This window comes from Cydia strobilella, chromosome 4 (genome assembly GCF_947568885.1).
Source record: "Cydia strobilella chromosome 4, ilCydStro3.1, whole genome shotgun sequence".
In the NCBI taxonomy this organism is placed as follows: domain Eukaryota; kingdom Metazoa; phylum Arthropoda; class Insecta; order Lepidoptera; family Tortricidae; genus Cydia; species Cydia strobilella.
The window spans coordinates 12835759-12856046 of record NC_086044.1 but is presented as its reverse complement, the minus strand read 5'-3'; the positions used below and the strand labels follow the sequence as shown (position 1 = coordinate 12856046).

The 20288-nt window shown below is 39.7% G+C and overlaps 1 protein-coding gene across 1 annotated transcript; it reads left to right on the top strand.

The window, feature by feature from the left end:
* The first annotated feature begins 437 nt into the window (after positions 1-437).
* LOC134740633 (uncharacterized) lies at positions 438-3077 on the top strand. The gene has a single exon (XM_063673174.1). The coding sequence runs from the start codon at positions 945-947 to the stop codon at positions 3060-3062; it is 2118 nt and encodes a 705-aa protein (XP_063529244.1). The 5' UTR covers positions 438-944; the 3' UTR covers positions 3063-3077.
* The last annotated feature ends 17211 nt before the right edge of the window (positions 3078-20288 follow it).

The window sequence follows — 20288 nt, the reverse complement described above, 5'->3', positions numbered from 1 at the left end:
CTGACATTCCGGACCCTTCTTTCTTTGTGCCACATCATTCTGTGCAAAAGCCCTCCAGCGAATCTACGAAGTTAAGGGTCGTGTTCCATGGAAGTGCCCCCACCACGTCTGGCTATTCTATAAACGACCTGCAGATGGTTGGGCCGACGATTCAAGATTCGTTATTTAATATTCTCCTGAGGTTTCGTACTTACAAATATGTTTTGACTGGGGATGTCGCTAAGATGTATCGGCAGGTCCTAGTTCAGGAGTGTGACCGCGATTTACAATTAATCCTTTGGCGCTCCAATGAGAACGAACCTTTAAAAACTTTAAGACTTAACACGGTCACTTACGGATTTTCAAGTGCTAGTTTTTTGAGCACACGCTGTTTGTGGCAGTTGGGCGAGGAATGTGCAGATGAAAAAATCAAGACTATCATTCAAAACGATTTTTTAGTGGATGATTTATTAACAGGGTCAGACACAGAGGAGGAATTACGTTTCATTAAAGATTCGGTTGAGCGTGCGCTAGCAGCTGGTTGTTTTCCCCTGCGCAAATATCGCTCAAATTTATCGTCAATTTTGCATGACTCACAAAGCGCTAGTGAAGAAAAAGGTAGCTTGATCATTAGCTCGTCGTCGCATACGCTAGGAGTGGGCTGGGACTCTGAGGCAGATATCATTCATTTTCCCACACAATATTCTGCCAAGGACGGCCACCCTACGAAACGTTCAATTTTATCGGACTCGTGTAAAATATTTGATCCTTTAGGCCTCCTGTGTTTGCTGACGATTATACCTAAAGTTTTAATTCAAAAATTATGGATCGAAAAAATTGACTGGGATGCTCCCGTGCCGAGTTATATAAACGAGTCTTGGCAGGACTTTGTTAACGGGTTAACGTCTTTAACTTCGCTCCAAATACCTCGTCATGTTCTTTGCGACTCGCCGACGCATATCGAGATGCATGTATTTTGTGACGCAAGCTCAGTTGCATACGCGGCCTGTATTTATTTAAAGTCCACGAACGAGAAGGGCGATATTGTAGTCAGGTTGCTGTGCGCAAAGGCCAAGGTCACTCCGGTCCAGGCTACGACTACTCCTCGTTTGGAATTATGTGCTTGCCTTCTAGGCGCGCAGCTCGCGTCAGCTGTTTCTAGGACGTTGCGTTGCCAGATTGCGCAGAAATTTTATTGGACTGACTCGTCAATTGTAATCGCATGGCTTAAAACGAATCAAACAAAATTACAAACGTTTGTTGCCAATCGCGTGTCTCACATTTTAGAACTCACCGATGGCAGTGAGTTTCGTCACGTTCCAACCGCTTTAAATCCGGCTGACTACCCATCTAGAGGGGTCGAAGCGCGTCGCTTGCCTGATTTGCACATGTGGTGGACCGGGCCATCTTTTTTGTACGAGCCACAGAATAACTGGCCTCAGTTTTCCTCAAACTCGGAGCCCGATTTGCCCGAGCTAAAGGTTAACGTCGCGATTACTAACGATTCGCAAAAAACTGATGTTATCGATTTCGATCGATATTCGAAACTTAAACCTTTACAACGTGCGGTAGCTTATATGCTTAGGTTTGCGCATAATTGCCGTTGTTCATCCAACAAAACTGCGGGTGTGCTACAACCTGAGGAGCTCGAGGTCTCTTTTAAAAAATTGGTCGCTTTGTCCCAGCAGGCTAGTTTCGCCCTTGAATTGAAATTGTTGCGTGACAGGCAACCTCTAGGCCCTAAAAACCCTATTTTATCGTTGAATCCATTTTACGATGAAGACGACAAGCTTCTCAGAGTTGGTGGACGTTTGTCCTCCTCATTTTATCCATTTGACAAACGCCACCCAATGCTTTTACATGCCAAGCATAGATTGACTAGACTGCTGTTTCAACAGGAACATATCCGTCTCCTGCACGCTCCTCCTCAGCTGCTTCTGGCTGCCATTCGCGAATCGATATGGGCCGTATCGGGGCGCACACTTGCGCGCACCGTATCGCAACAGTGCGTTACCTGTCGCCGCGCAGCTGGCCACACTTCTGCTCCTTTGATGGGCGCTCTGCCCTCTCAGCGAGTAACGCCTGATTTTCCTTTCATTAGTGTCGGCGTAGACTTCGCTGGGCCTTTTATGATTACTGACAGGCATGGCAGAGGCTGCAAAATAACCAAATGCTATTTAGCAATATTTGTTTGTCTCCGATACAAGTGTTTGCATCTGGAGGCAGTAAGCACGCTGTCGACGGATTCATTTATTCTTACGCTGCGACGCTTTATCTCTCGCAGAGGACGACCTCGCGAGATCTTTTGCGACAATGGACGCAATTTTGTAGGAGCGGCCAAGGAAATTAGCGATTATCTTACTTCAAACTCAGACACGGTTTGCAATTTTGCAGCAAATGAGGGAATACAATTTAAATTCCAGCCGGCATATGCTCCTCACTTTGGTGGTTTGTGGGAAGCAGGAGTCAAATCGGCCAAATTTCACCTCAATCGTATATTAGGTAACGCTCATTTAACATATGAAGAATTGGCAAGTCTCTTTAGTTATGTGGAATCTATCCTTAACAGTCGTCCTTTATGTCCTTTATCGTCCTCACCAAACGATTTCCAACCCTTAACCCCAGGTCACTTCATCATCGGCCGCGCGCTCACTTCGTTGCCGTCGCCCCACCTCGCGGATATAAACCCAAACCGTTTAGATAGGTTTCAGAGGCTCGAGGCATTAAGACAGCACTTCTGGCGACGCTGGCAAATGGAATATGTCTGCGAGCTCCAGCAACGGACTAAATGGCGTGTTCCAGGACGAGCTCTTCAACTGGGTGACCTGGTCCTAATCAAGGAAGAGAATACTCCCCCAATGCACTGGCGGCTCGGACGAATCGCCAAATTGTTTCCTGGCGCTGACGGGATTTCGCGAGTAGCCGAAGTTGCTACTGGAACGGGCACCTACAAACGAGGTGTGAAATACCTCTGCCCTCTGCTGGACGAGACCCATGAAGCCTTGAATGCTGACGCCTCCAAGGGCCCCCAGGATGTTGCGGCTCCTACCAATGGAGGGGAAGTGGGGAACATACACCGCTAAACCAGTTGGCCCATCTACCGCTCCCCCCGCCGCATATAGACGCCGTGCGAGCCACTTGGCTCTGAGATACACGCTCGTGTGCGCGTCATACACTCAATATATTTTCTCATACATACAATTTAATCTTAAGTACCTTTTGTGGAACCAGAATTAGAAGCTGTTTTAAGTATCTGCGATTTTTATTTAAAACTCAAGACTCCAAGCTTGAACACTTGTTTTTTAATAATATATCTTTTACCCAAGGTTCGAATTCATAGCTTAAAATAAAACTTGAACCCCATACAAACTTTGGACCCCCATTTCGCCCCTTGGGGAATGAATTTTGAAAAACCCCTTCTTAGTGGATACTAACGTTATAAAATCTACCCACTGTGAAAAATTCAGCTCTCTAGGTCCAACGGTTTGGGCTGGGCGTTGATTTAAGTGAGTCAGTCAGTCAGTCAGTCAGTCAGGACTTTTACGTTTATATATATAGATTTATAAAATGTAAATAACGTTGTAGGGTTGACACTGATAAAAATATTTCATTTTAATGATTTTGTTTCACTTTACTCCAGCTTTAGGATTATAATAACTCGATTGTTATTATAATCACTTAGATAATACTATCCTTTCAGCTCAGTCTCTAGAAATGTTCCACCCCACTCCATATATCCCGCGATATCTATTGCCTTGCACACCGTACAGTCAGCAGCAGAAGTTGCTAAGCGGGCGAGGTGTTCAAAATGATCTTTACGCGACTTTATTGTTAAGAGAATAGGAGCGTGTCAAGGTAATTTTGAACACCTCGCCCGCTTAGCAACTTCTGCTGCTGACTGCACATAGCGTATATATCATACTAGCTTTTGCCTGCGACTTCGTCTGCGTGGAATGATGATGATAAATGATAAAAATTATCCTATGTCCTTCCCCGGAGCTCAAATTATCTCCATACCTAATTGTATATAGATCGGTTCAGCGGTTTAAGGGTGAAGAGGTAACAAACAGACAGACAGAGTTACTTTCGCATTTAAATTATACTAGCTTCTGTCCGCGACTTCGTTTGCGTGGAATGATGATGATGATGGATAAAAACCATCCTATATCCTTCCTCGGGCCTCAAATTATCTCCATACCAAAAGTGTGAAGAGGTCACAGACAGATAGACAAACAGGCACACTTTCGAATTTATAATATTAGTATGGATATATGGATATTAGTAGTAACACAATCAAACTAGGCACAAAGCAAGCAATTCTCTAGAACTGTCCTGAAGTTTGATATGTGTCCCTTTTTGATGTCTACACCATTTGTGGCTTTCTTCATAAGGATCCTTTATGCTCCATGTGCATGAGCCCCCCCCTTGTGGATCCTTTTCTAATGGAAAGGTTCTTGGGCACATGAAGCATAAGGACCCTTCTCTGATTGAAAGCCACATTTAACGATTGTGAACCTCGAGAAACCGCCGCTATTGCACATGATTTAAATCAATATCAACGTTTTACCCGACTCCGACGTAACCAGAAAGTAAGGTACTGTGTTTAAGAACGCTGGTACAATACACCCTAGCCTTAGGATACTGGACGGATTTTTTCAAATGACGTATCGGTAGACTGCTCTTGACTATATTGTGGTTACGGTATCACCGGAAAATCAACGCTATTTATGACAGCACCAAACTAACATTTATTAGATCTATAGAATAGACATTGAAGGACTTCGTAGCATTTGTAACTTTTTAACGTTTTCTATTCAATCAAATTTTTGTCATTGTGTGTACTTCAGACTTTTGTTCAAATGTCTCAAATTTCTATCTGTTCGACTCTATTGTTCTATCTGTGGGCACGGCAGTGCCCCCGCCAAGTCGAGCAAAACAAAGAGGCACGGCCGTACCATCCTTTTCTCGAAGCCATTCAGGCCATTTTCGACGTCCTGTAATTTTGTGCTGGCTAAATGGCCAAGTTATTATACGTATTAAAAATTATGCGGTTGTAACACCCCCTGGTTGGCATTGACTAAAATAACCGACTTGGTTTCACATTACATTTCAAAACTTTTTTCGTATTAGAAGAATTGCGTTGCGAGACTTGCATCTTTTTACATGTAATGTTTTTGATGGAATAGATTAGTTGTAATAGAGGTAAGGAGCATACCGTCAATTTGAGACAAGGAGATTTCCGCGTATGGGATCTCCTCTGGCCTGCGCTCCTGGATCACTGACTTCCTGAGGGACCGATCTATTCGAGTTGTCCTAGATGGATGCTCGTCTGATCTTTCGGCTATTAATTCCAGGGTACCTCAGGGTTCAGTCCTCTCCGCGACCCTCTTTCTGCTGCACATCAACGATCTGCTCAAGCCCGGTATCTTTGGGTACGCGGATGCCAGCACAGTTACACTCTGTGACGCGAGGGTCAGTGAAGCTGACAGCAAGATCCTCAGGGAGACCATGGTGGAGCGATTGAATCTGTCCTTGGATGCCGTATCCGAATGGGGCGAGGCCAACTTGGTTGGATTCAACGCCACTAAAACACAGGCGTGTCTTTTCACCGCAAAACGGAGCCGTTCACCTTGGCTCCCACTTTCCGAAATGTTTCCCTTCCCGTGACCAACACTTTAGAGCTTCTTGGTCTAAGTTTAAAATCGAACAAAATTCGGGTCGACTATTGAGTCTAGGGCTAAAACTGCTGCCAAAAAGCTTGTGTCCTATTTAAGGTGAAGCGGTATTTCACGCCGAATCAGCTTCTCTCCCTATTCATTCATTCATTTATTCCTTTATAAAACATAGTTTTACATGTCAAATACAGTATTTCATATTTACAACTATTTATATCTAAGTTACATAGCAAAACACATCAGTATGTATATAATATTAAGTATAAGATAATTATGTCGGGTAGGTACAATTATTATTTAAAATTTATTATTTATAGGTTTAAATGATTACAGTAAGTTCATATAAGTATATCATATCATATCATATAAGTATATCATAAGTATACCAAGCACACAGGTCCGCTCGTGCATGGAATACTGCTCCTACCTATGGGACGGTTCCGCCAAATATCAGCTGGCGGCCCTGGACTCAATAGAGTGCCGGGCTCATAGACTCTTTGGCATCCGTCAAGTCAAGGACACAGAGCCTTGAGCATCCCCGTCGAGTCGCTTGCCTATCAGTATTTTATCGGATACATTCCGGGGAGTGCGCACAGGAACTGCACGACCTGATCCCACCTTCCCTTTTCCAACATCGGACATCCAGGCGCGGGGAGCGAATGCACCCGTTCGTGGTCCACGTTCCATTTGTTCGCACGAAACGTTTTGCCTCCTCCTTTTTGGTACGGACGGCCAAGGAATGGAATGCGCTCCCGCCATCTGTATTCCCTGATCAATACGACCTCAGTCTCTTTAAATCAAGAATGAATTGGCTGTTACTGAACGCGTGAGCTCCATCTTAGGCCCTGTCTTTACTTTCCATCAGGTGTGACTAGGGCCAATCGCCGATCAGTTTATAATAAATGAATAAAAATTAAAAAAAAAAAAACAAGAAAAACTGCATTGAAAAGAGTTAAGGAGGAGGAAGTGTATATTATTGTACCTACTTATGTGTGTTATATTACATTTAACCACTCACTCTTTTATAAACAATAATAACCACAGCGTTATTATTTTAATACTTTTCAAAAAAGTTTGATGTAATGTGTGTCGTATACGGATTTGTTTAAAATTTGCAGTTTTTTTTACTCTGTATGATTCCTTAAAATTATCTGTCTCTTATTAGAACTTAATCATACATACACCTAATACCTATGCATGTTGATGAATGTTTTCTTTTTCGGTCGAATAGTGCCCCTAAGCTCGATTACAAGAACTAGTACATAAGTATATTCATACTAAATAGTATGTCGAACAGATATCGACCTTCGACACATAATTTAAGGATTTTTTTAAGTGTTAGGTCCGAGAGAAAAGAAAGAACAATGCATTTTACATTTGAGGATATATTTTTTTTTAAATATAAAAGCTCTCAGCGTACTTAGAGGTAAATACTAAGCAGTGACATTCTGATCAGCAGTTCCATTTGTATCAGTAGTAATATTGGTATCAGAAGCAGTAGTTTCACCAGTGTTCGTTCTATCCTCAGCATTTGATGTCGCATCTGTTTGATTACCTGTGTCTTGTGTTGCCTTTGTTGTTGCAGAAGGAAAAGTTGGGCAAGTATTATTTTCGATATTAACTGTCGTTTGTTCGGTGGGGTGTGGTGACAAGGTTCCTACTACATCATAAAGCCTTGCGCTTCTTGTTGTCGGCAATCGCCTCGGAGTACCGGTTGTTAACCATTTATAGTAGGGCAGTGCAAGTGTACTTCTCATTTCATGACAAGTACATTTGCATTTGCGATCGAGTCTGTATACTTCATAACCCAGACTTTTGCAGTTAGTCATGCAGTGAAATGTTTTCTCATATTCATGGCAAGGGCCGTAGAACCCGTAACCGTACCGCTTTCTCGCATCTGTTTCATTCGTATTCATAGAAGATGATGTCTCATCCGTTTGATTTGTATCTGCAGAAAAATAAATGATTACCTACAGGTAAGATATTTTATAAGAAAAAAATAAGTACTTTTATTAAGTACCCTCATTATAACTCCAAGTACTTCTTAATTTACTTACAATTTGAGCAATTTCCAGTTGCAAAAAGTATTATGAAAATTAAGAATACCATGTTCATGACCACAATGTTCATTGTTTCATGAATTTCATTGTTACTTGAACGTTAATTAACCAGCAAGCTATAAATATAGGTACTTACAAGCTTCGTTAATTACATTCATTTAAAATTTACCCAATTACATTTATTTTATTAGGTTTTGTATTACTTATATTCTTTTTATGTTTGTGGTTAAATTTAACTTGTCCTTGTCCGTTTGTCTGCCCATCTGCAACGTAGTTCAGTTACCGTTAGTAACTACTACAAAACTGAAGTTTAGTATAGTTATATATGTTAAAAAGGTAAAAACGCGATAGGGTAAAAAAATTAGAAAACAGTTTTAAGCACCTCTTTCATATATATAAAGTAGGGATGACTTTTCAGCTTCAACCCTGAAGGGCGTCATTGGATAAGTTTTCATAAAATAATATCTAGACTGCTAAGAACACCAATATTAACGACGACGACAAATCCAGTAAAAAGTGAATATGTTCAAGTATCGAGCAAAAAATTGCCCCTTTAAACTTTGTTGCAATTTCAACACAGCCGTTCCGTTGCATTTTGTACCTGCAGGTAATAATATCAATTCAGTAAATAGATAGACTTATAAGTATTAAGGATCCAAAATATAAATTTGTGCTAGTTTACCAAATATAAAATGTAATACCTAAATAAGTCAGGAATGTGATAATGAGGGCGGAGCACATGAGGGCCGCCGAGCGACGATGAGCCGCGGTTCTCGGAACGAGCTCTCTATGGCCACCCAAATGATGATTTCATTATCAGTATGATTTTGATTGATGCAGCAAAAGAAAGTCAGTAGCCAAATTCCTACCATAGCCGGCATACTTGCTTTGTTTATTACTTGGAACTAACTAATCTGCGGCGCCATAGTTTTTGAGAGCGCCTAAATCTTATGCCGGAATGTAGCAAATTAAATTGAGATGTAGATTGTTGTCCCTAATGATAATGCCGCATTTAAAAGAATATGATAATTAAATATTTCTTACACGATAAGTATATTTTTCGAATATGAGGGTTGTCTGTAATGTAATAGTATATTGCATCTATTTATATGTTAATGGCGACAAGTGCTCAATATACACAAAACAGACAGAGCGTACAAAACTGTGCCTAAAATGAAATGAAATATGTACAGTATATTATTAAGTTTTACTTATCCCATACTCATTCACTAAATTCTACCTACATTACTACCATCATAAAGCGTAGGTTAGGTCTTTATAAAAGTGTTTATAAATAAGGACATTTTATTTATCAATATCTGCAAATATTTAAATTAAATATGTATGGTATGCGAAATACTTTGTTACTTACCTACACTAAATCGGTTATTAAAAAAATCTTATTAAATGTATCTCTTCCAGGGCTTGCAATCGGCCGCCAGAGTGAAAAAAATGTCCATTATACTGAACATCCATCCAATGAGAGCATAAACAAGATTGGAACATAATTTTGTCATCGAACCGTCACCAAGACTCTAAATCAGAAATGAGAATCGAATGCCGATTCATAATTTACCGACTGTCTCCTACCTTCATTTAATAATTAGTTTATTGCGTCCGACGACCCGTTTTTGGATACAAAAACGGTCGTAAACTGTAGTTGTTTATGTGAAAGCGTGTAATAAAATAGGCATTCACGACAGAGACAGTCCGAGAGTAGGTAAAGGTGACAGGTCCCCTCGGCTTACGCCAACTACGGTACGAATTGCGATATTGAGCACAGGGCGTGATGAAAAAACACTAGCTGAATATAAATTAGCCGGGAGGAACGCTATAATCAATATAAACGATGCTAAAGAAGATTAGAAAAATCCGCTAAGAAAACAAATTTCACAAGATCGAAAGGTGTGGAAGTGCGCAACGTATATGCCTGATACTCTTTAGTTAGGTACACAATGTCGTGTCTTCGTGTAATAAGTCTTCATTTTTTTATTTGCATCAGCGCTGCCTAATATTTGCTGCTTGTATTTTGACATATTTATTTTCTTCTACTTATTATATGCAGCGCTGGTAAATACTCGTAGTTCATAAATGTAAAGTTCGCATGTCTACTGCAGCTGCACTACTGTTGCGATATTACTGCTGCGGCGTTGATGCTGCTGCTGTGGCGATCAATTTTCTTGATGAAGGTGTCGTTCACAGGTCAACTGCAGCTGCATTATGGTACCGTTCGAATTCAGCAGCACTATGCAGCGCGACATTACCACCGACTGCATTGCTGCCTTAAATGTTAGAAAATAGTTATAGGTATTAATAAGTATAACTCGACACCGTGGTGCTCGGGACATGTGAATATTGTGAATAGGTAGGCATTTATCCGTGTCCGTTGAGTCTCTAGGCGTGTCCATAGTATGGTATTGTTTCGGACGTTAAAGTAACACAGCCCTATAAAACCGTGCAAAAAATGCAAAGACGAAATTGAATTTGATTCCGATACATAAATTTTACTTAGCCAATTTGTCTCTCTCGGATCAAGCGAGAAATAAGCCCATGTTAATTAAATTTGTTAGTAGAAAACAAAGTCGCCAACTGTTTTAATTATTTTTGTTTTCGTTTATTTTTGCCTGCAGGATAGGATAGGATGGTCTTAAGTTTAAATAAATGCATATATCAGTTATGTACCAGGCATCCTTGTTCCAAAAATATCGCTCCTAGCCAATGACTTTGGAAATGACTTAAAACAACAGATATAACGCTTTTACGTTGGTTATGTTTACATAAAGATTCTTTGTGTGGGGTATTTTATGGTTTTCTGTTCGACCGATTTGTGTACGAATGAAAATAGATTATAGCCAGTTTTTCCCGTTATTAGAGGTGGTAAATCGTGGTCCATTTTTAACGTCTGCTCCTTGAATAAGATCTGAGGAGACGGAATCGATAAGTGTGCAGTGAATCAATCACACAAAACAATTTAGTACGGAAAACCATGTAACACTCAACAAAATAAAATACTCTAATACATATATTGCAATGCAATATTCTTACAATATAAACTAGTGATGTAACACATACGAGTATCTATTCGTATTCGCCGAATATTAAATAGGTATTCTTACATAATCGGTGCTCATTTCTAATTTCAGAGTTCTAAAAGTACCTATAATTACGTGTAGTGATTTCTTTTTCAAGGGAAATTAAATATCAAATTCTTTGAAAAAAAAAACAAATCTAAGTCAACGCAATCAAAAGATACGTTCGTTTGTGTAGAATATATATTTCAACGAAATACCTATAGGGTACGGTTTTGCTATTTGTTAAGGCAATAAATACAAACACGTAAATTAGCCTATTATTTTTCAAGTTCGAGAGTTATGGTGGTGTTTACAAACCAGTTTTACAAAGTAGAGAGGTATTAGGCAACAATGGACCGCCTTATATAGCTATAATTCAAACAACTTTAGAGCATAGTCATGTTAGGATGCGCCATAGTTGCTGGACATAAGATCTTCTATTTTTGCAAAAAAGTGTTCGTGTTTTTTGTTTTCATGCTAACCCAATGCTGATTGAGGACTTCACACACGGGTGTCGTAAAACATACAGTAAAATTTTGTAGTACATGTACAGTGAGCTGCGAAAGTGCATGGAGAAATTATGAATGAACTCATTGATAAAGTCGCCATGCACTTTTACGGATCACTTAAGTATTAAATTTAGCAATATGTATGTCGCAGTCTAATTGTAAGAATCCGCCGTTTACAAACGGCGTAGTCGATTTACAAACGATTTCACGTTTGTAAAACGAAGACGCAGTTATAAAAATGTCAAAGCCAAATTGTAAAGTCCGCATTTTGTAAAATACCTTATGACATTAACAACGCCGTTTGTAATTTGCCGCGGCATTTTGGTCGAATTAGTTCTTTAATTTACCACGCGTGGTGCTGCAAATCAAAACTGAAAAACGCGGGGGTGTCCATCAAATCTGAAGTTCGTCGCACTTATTAGGGGCGCGTGGGATGGGGGAGGCTTTATCTGGTTCCGGCGCTGCGGAAGAGCCGCCCATTTGCCCTCGCGTGACGAAGCACGGTCACTACAGCTTCCACGGTACGCAGCTTCGGCTTGCTGGTCGCCTTCGGTGACCTTGAGATTTTGCTGGCCGTGAGTATGGTGGTGTGGTATAAAAGTTAATATAAATTTATAAAACAGCAAACCATGGTCACCCTCAGACAACCATCACGTTTACGTTGACAATATTGAGCGCACTAACAATTTGCCTTCGGTGAAAACGCTTGTAAATTGACGACGCCGTTTGTAAACGGCGGATTCTTACAATTTTCCTGCGACATAATATACATTAAATATTTCATCGAAAAAAGAATTTAAATTTATAAAACAAATGACTAAATAATTTATATTTTCTTATTTATAAGTACGTGTGAATTAATACATGCCATACCTAAAATGTTTTAGTAGAGCTACTACTTATGTAGAGAGAGAATATTCGTTTTTGTGGTTTGACAATTAAATATTTCTTCGGTTTGTTCCATTATTTTGAAGATTAGTTGGTTGATGATACACCCTTAGATAAAAATGAAAACCGGCCAAGTGCGAGTCGGACTCGCGCACCGAGGGTTTCGTACATTACACAATTAAAACCATGTATTTTTTATGTGAAACGTGAGTGAAAGTTAAATTGCGGTTTACGATTTATGACGTATTAAAAAAAACTACTTACTAGATCTCATTCAAACCAATTTTCGGTGGAAGTTTGCATGGTAATCACATCATATATATATATATTTTTTTAATACAACGTCGGTGGCAATCAAGCATACGGCCCGCCTGATGGTAAGCAGTTACCGTAGCCTATGGACGCCTGCAACACCGGAGATATTACACGCGCGTTGCCGACCCTTTAAAAACCTGTACACTCCTTTTTTGAAGCCTCGGCAGGGAGCTCATTCCACAGCCGAAGCGTACGCGGGAGGAAATTCCTCTTAAACCGCACAGTACGCGACCATTTAGGTGCTAGGGTGTGAGGATGAACACCCTGCCGATGGCGAGCGGTGCGGTGATAGAAAGCGGCCGTTGGCATCATGTCAAACAGTTCTTCAGAGCACAGCCCATTGTACAAGCGGTAGAACACGCATAAGGAGGCGAAGTCTCTCCTAAGACTTAAAGGTTCAATACCGCTTGTGAGTATGGGATCGTCGACGATTCGTACAGCGCGCCTTTGGACTGAGTCGAAGGGTCCAAGCTGGCATCCAGGTGCTCCTGCCCAAAGGTGACAGCAGTACTCCATACTAAACTATTAGTAGTAGTAGTAGTAGTAGTAGTAGTAGTAGTAGTAGTAGTAGTAGTAGTAGTAGTAGTAGTAGTAGTAGTAGTAGTAGTAGTAGTAGTAGTAGTAGTAGTAGTAGTAGTAGTAGTAGTAGTAGTAGTAGTAGTAGTAGTAGTATTAGTATTAGTATTAGTATTAGTGGTAGTGGTAGTGGTAGTAGTAGTGGTAGTGGTAGTGGTAGTGGTAGTGGTAGTGGTAGTGGTAGTGGTAGTGGTAGTGGTAGTGGTAGTGGTAGTGGTAGTGGTAGTGGTAGTGGTAGTGGTAGTGGTAGTGGTAGTGGTAGTGGTAGTGGTAGTGGTAGTGGTAGTGGTAGTGGTAGTGGTAGTGGTAGTGGTAGTGGTAGTGGTAGTAGTAGTAGTTTTATCATTCTCTTATTTTAGAAGTTACAGGGGGGGGACACATTTTACCACTTTGGAAGTGTCTCTCGCGCAAACTATTCAGTTTAGAAAAAAATTATATCAGAAACCTCAATATGTACCACACATATGGGTTTAATAAAAAAATTTTTTTTGAGTTTCAGTCAGAAAGTATGGGGAACCCTCAAAATTTATTGTTTTTTTTTTTCTATTTTAGTGTGAAAATCTTAATGCGGTTCACAGAATACACCTACTTACCAAGTTTCAACAGTATAGTTCATATAGTTTCGGAAAAAAGTGGCTGTGACATACGGACGGACAGACAGACAGACAGACATGACGAATCCATAAGGGTTCCGTTTTTGCCATTTGGCTACGGAACCCTAAAAAAACGCAAATCGATGTACAGTTTAGCCGTTTGGCACACGCATACTTGAGGACAAAAAATTTTTTTTACCCGCAGTTCCTAAAAAAAATTATCTATGCTGTCATTTTTTTTTATGGGAAAAACTTTTTTTCAGAAACCTAGCGTGTGCGCGCATGAAAGGGCTCTGAGGCGATTCTAAAAATATACCATTATAAAAAAATGGCTGAAATGTAATGATGTGGTATATTTTTAGAATCGCCTCAAAAAGCCCTTTCATATAATAAATACCACATACGATAGGTTTCTGAAGAAAAAAAGTTAATATCCAAAAAAAAATACTCGCACACCTTAGGGGATTTTTTTTTAAGTACTGCGGGTCAAAAATGTTGTTTTGACCTCTAGTATGCGTGTGCCAAATGGCTAAACTGTACATCGATTTGCGATTATTCTTTGAAATTGGGCTCGTACGGCTTCCACTATATTGTTGACTGTATCCTGGGATATTTACCTGGGTAGTCTCTTTTTGGGTGTCGGCCTGTCGAGCTCCTGCCAAGTCCGTTCTGAGGTCTTTCTCTTGGTTCTCTTGTATTAGGTAACGTCAAAGCTTAGCTAACTACGTACGGGGCGTGATAATCAGGAAGTCCCATCACGTCAACCTCATGAATGACCTAGGTAATTATAAAGTATTCACCAGATCGGCAGCGCACCCGCACACTAGGAGACACCTCCCCTGACAGAATGTTTCCTACCAATCCAAGTTAATGCTCCGAATTCAAATCTTCCGTATCGCATTAATCCGGCGGAGGGTCGCGCCGTAATAAATTCCGTATTATACGCGCGACACGCGTATTAAAATAAACATATAAACATGTTACACCCTCACTAAGTACACCCGCAAGGGAATGATTCTTACAATGCTTTCGATACCTAAATAATATAAGAGCATATTTCTTGTCATACAGGCCAAATCGAACGTTCACTAACATCAGAATGATATCTAAATTATGTTATTTAGTTATTATTGTGATGTCAGTGTACGTTCGAATTGGCCTTTTATCTAGTAGCAGCATGCATTTATACATTAATAAGTAGAGCAGACTTACATACCTAAGTCAACCTAAAAAATCCTATACCTCCTGGTAGAGTCCTCCTCTAGGACACCAGAGCCGTGTTGCATAATAAACTACACTAATATTACAAGCGGAACTCCCTTTCTAATAAGTGGAATTAGAAAAGGAGTTCCGCTTGTAATATAAGTTGTAGTTTATTATACAACACGGCCCTGGACTAGTGTAACAAAATTTATCAAAATTGATTTACAAATCTAAATGATTCATAAGCACACAAATAGATAAAGATATCAATGATGCAAAGTACATTTGGAAAACTAATACCTGGCAAAATCGACGGCGGTCGGGATAATCTACATTCTACATTATATAAGTAGTACGTAATATATATTGTAATAAAAACAGCCGCTCAACATATATAATGTAAATACCAAATTAAAAGAGAAAACTAAACATCACAAATTAAATGGATTAGGTTAAACTTTCAACAACATTTACATCCTGCGGGTGTACTCTTCATAGTCAGAGATGGCATTTTATTATAACAATAGGCGTCGCTCCCGGCGGGGCTGGGGCGCAAGTGTACTCATTTACATGACACATTGCAAGTGCAATCACTCCCACTGCTGACGAACAGATTAATTCTGTAGTGACTTAATACTTTAATGACGGTACTCATATTTAATTGACACACGTAACGTAATATAATATTGTCTTCGGTTACCGCGATAGTTACTCATGAAATAAAACTATGAAAGCGGATTATATCGCGTATATTGGCATGTATTGCGTATATTGGCGTAGCTTGGGATCCGGTAGCCCAACTGATAAAGGAGCAAGCTAGGCATAGACTGTGAGACCTTAGTGTTGGATGATGTTGGACATTCTGAGTATATGTTTTGAAAAGATGTGTCCCGCCGAGTTTGTTGCCGGTCCCATATTGGGATACCCTCCTACAATTTAGGAGGGGATTAAATCTTGTCGGGTGCGAGGTGTAGGGTTGGAGCCGGCGTAGGTTTTTATCGCGTATCATCATCATCATCATCATCATCATCATCATGTCAGCCGATAGACGTCCACTGCTGGACATAGGCCTCCCCCAAGGCTCGCCACTCCGACCGATCCTGTGCCGCTCGCAACCACCGAATTCCCGCGACCTTCACCAGGTCGTCGCTCCATCTTGTTGGAGGCCTACCGGCAGTTCGTCTTCCGGTACGCGGACGCCACTCCAGAACCTTCCGGCCCCACCGGCCATCAGTTCTGCGAGCAATCGCAGTTATCGCGTATATATTTAAATATATGTATATATATATATATATATATATATATATATATATATATATATATATATCTGTACTTGAAAATAGTTGTATTGTATAACTAGCCTTATGAACTGATTTTGCATGTACAACCAGCCTTAAAGTTTATAGTCTATGATGGTTCATAATTTTTAGTATGTGGGTATTTTTGCACTGTAGTTTTTCCTCAGTCACCCGTTGACCACGAACGCTGTAAAGGGTTCGAAACGTCGGGATGTATTATAAATTCAATATACGCGATATAATCCGTTTTCATAGTTTTATTTCATGACACACGTAATGTCAAATTTTTGAAAAGGGCAAAAATGGTATACTGTACAGGTACAGTTTATAAAAACAGTTTTTTTATATAGTTAAGCCAGGTAGCTTAATTCACGTAAGCTAATTGGTCAGTTTAGAACCCACATACAACAAGTGCAAGTTAATGCAATAATGACAATGAGTGCAAACGTAATTAAAAACGTACAGGCGCGTGATTTTTGAAATAGATCGCTGTTTAAAAATCTAAACAATACGCAATTATCTCCGGCCATTTCGCTGAGAACCGTTTAATTCTGGAGAATTCCCAAATCGCGCTTATAATTTATAATAACAGGGACGTCCCTTAACGAAGACCGTTTTGTAGATAGGTATCTATCAAATTACGGCACCTTCCCCTTTGTACGCACCCATTGTTGTCTAACACGGCAAATATTCATTTGAATATTTACTTAACATGGATAATATTTTAATCTTCCCCTTTGAAATATACATTTTCCAGCGGAGACAATTTCACGCCCGGTTCATCGAAACGACGTATCTCCTTCTCGGCGCACAATCGATAACGATCTCTGCCAGTGTGCAGGATGCGGCACTAAGGGTGAGTTTCGTCTACGTCATGCGGCAATATCAATTTAACAAGATATTCCTTTTGTTAATATTCGCACACGCTTTATCAAATTCTCTAGCGGGGGTGACAATAAGCCGCTGTAAGTACTCTCTCTGACATATGGATAAAAGCTTTCATTTCAGTGTTGGCTCTTTTGAGTGTGATATAGAAGTTAGACGACAATATATATACTTATGAGTGTGTTGGTAAACATAGGGTTACATTAGGAAAGAGTAAATATTCAACACATTTTGATTAAATTAACTTGTCCCGCAGGTAACCTGTTTCTGAATGAATTACCGTTGTATTAATTAGGTAGGTAGGTACTTACCTTATATTCTTAATCGTATCTCTTACAAAAACAAAAATCAATTAAAAGAAATCATTCACTACACTCAGATAGCTTTTTCATTGATTACCTATTCAAACGTGTCTTGATAGTCATGCAGCTCAGTGCTCATGCGTTTAATCCGATTTGCTAACTATAGACTTTACAGTCTAGCTAGACACTATTGTTGCGTCAAATTATATCATAATTCTATTGTTAAAACTGTTAACTGTCTTCTCGACGCCCTCCGCATATAAAAAATAACTCCCGGGGTCGCGCCCTCCTGTATTTAATAACATAATAGCACAATTCCCTCGCCGCATGATTCAATTTGGATTTCCTCCAGCCTCTCCCCCGTGCAGTCTAAAAAATGACAACTTCATTATATTGTTCGCGCCCCCGAGGGCGACTTGTTTGCCAGAAGGATTATAATGATTAATTCCGTAAAATATTAATACCATCGCACCCGACACCCGGCTGCGCTCGGCCTTCGCAAAGCCTATAAGGCGACAAGTGCTTTTTGCAACTATTTGTCAGATTGTCGTCATCTCGTTTGCAATTTTTTAATTAATATCAACGCTTGGAGTTATAAAATGCTGGAAAATTGCCGATCTCACTTGACCGTCTAGTACGGCGCGGTCAGCGTGCGGCGACTCATAAACTTAGCTTTATCGCAAAACGTTTCTCGTTAAACGTATGACAGGTTGTGTGGAGTAGGTACCTGTCATATAAAGCAGCGAGAACAAGTATCCCTTATTACTTGGCCAGTTTTCTTCCGGGCCTTTGTCTGAGCAGAATAAAAACTTCATCTCTCTCCCCGAGGAATTTAATTTGGAGTAATGGAAGTGTTATATTGACTTAGCAACCCAGAAGCTCCCCTTCGCGCAGTTACAGTTATTAAAATGGAGATATTTATTATTAGCATTTTGTCGTTACACTATTTACATTTTAATTTTATTTGTTTTGTGATTCCATTAGTCATGGACTAATGCATTAATTCAATAAAATAAGCCATAAAGTGATTCCGTATCTCCGAGCACAGCCCGAATGAAAGGTTGCTATAATTAATCAGTCCGATTCGAGGGAAATTAATATTGTGGTTCGGTTCGTAATGGATTCGATACTGTATTATGAGTTCCTGCAGTATACAATAAACAACCATTTTTAATGAATCGATATTTCAGAGTACGTAAATTACAAATCCACCTGGTAAATACCTACAAACCGAACCTGACAATTTTTTGTGAGATACCTACTCGTACTTGTTTACATACGACTTTAAAACACGTTTTAAAGTCGTACATATGCAAATAAGTAGGTATATCGAAGCAGACTGACACTATAACAGAAGACACTACTAGACGAATTTAATACTAAAGGATCAAAACTATGTCATATTTATGACATGATGAAACACATGATTGCCTTAATGCGCGAGGGGGATAATTTTTAAAATGCGTATAACAAGAAGTGCGCACACTTGCTCGGCCTGTACCATTTATAGTCCTTTTGTTGCCGAAATTATATTTACAGAAGTGAGCAGACAATTTCACGCTCTCTTCCCGCGCCCCAGCCGTGGACTCTAATCAACGGGGACGACGGGATTATGTGGATCTTCAGAAGCTACAATTTACAGATTCTTCCTGTTTATTGATTCAATGTTTAATTATGTATAAGTTACATTAAACCTGACGTAAAAGGTACCTTACTATAAAATACGCAACGTCTACAGTACGGCTACCACAAGTTTGACACTGACATATTTGCTAACGTCTGCGTAACTTACTTTCTATACATCTCGCTCGCACTAATATGCTAGTACGTGGGTGAGAACTGATTATTTGACGAGTTAATGACATTTTAATATTTTTAAAAGCCACCCCACCCAACCAATGTTAGTTACTATGTTTTTCGTAAAATTAGAGGCAAAATCTTATCCTGTTTTAATATTTGTGAAGTAAGTGATGGCAGGTCGCGTGTTGCACGGTTGTTTGGCCCACATCAATACAACTCACGATGCTTTCGCCAGGCTTCCTGCACACTAGGTCAGCCGAAGACCTTGCAACTGCTCGCTACCACGTCAAAATCTTAATAATTTTGTCGTAAAATAGCTTAGGATCTTACATAAATAGCTTAGGCCCTACATAAAAGCACTACCTTCTAAAACCAGCGTCAGGTTTATTTTTAGACTGTATCTTTGAACTGGGTCAAGTGTCCGTCTGCAATACTGTAAGCAACGATCCATATTATTCTCGCTCTGCACCCTCGACGACCAATAAAAGGGTGAGCTCACACATGAGCGTGAAAGATTGTCCACATGTTCGGCGGACGCCCTGGCGAGAACTCCGCCGCGAGCCTGCTCCCTATCTTGTCGTTGTCGCACAGTGATCGGCTTATCTGTACGGTGCATCAAATTAATCATCGCCTGTCATTTCCTCTACCGATACAAATACATCACGTTTTTATTCTAGCGCCGACGAAGTGATTTGGGCAGTTTCATGAAATGAGTTATCAAGGTAGACCTTAGACGAATATTCTGAAGAAATTGTAGGAATATTTGTTTATGCCTGATTTTTTGTAATTTTACGGCTGTTTGCGGATAATGAGCTATTTTGGATCCCGTGACGATATGAAAATAAATTGACTTGCAACTTTTTTTTTTGTTAATGAATACATAATTAAGACTCTCCCATGCACAAACATCTTAACAATTTAATGGTCATGGGTAGCTGATTTTGTCAAATTTAAGTTTATATTTTTAATTTAATTATTTTAATTTAATGTACTTGTTATTAATTTTTTACAAACATTAACAATAGATTTTAAGTAATTATGTACCTAACCAATGGATCATAGAAATCTGAATAAAGAAATTATATTATTATAATTAGATCTATCAACATTTGACGCTTACTGTACAACAGGATA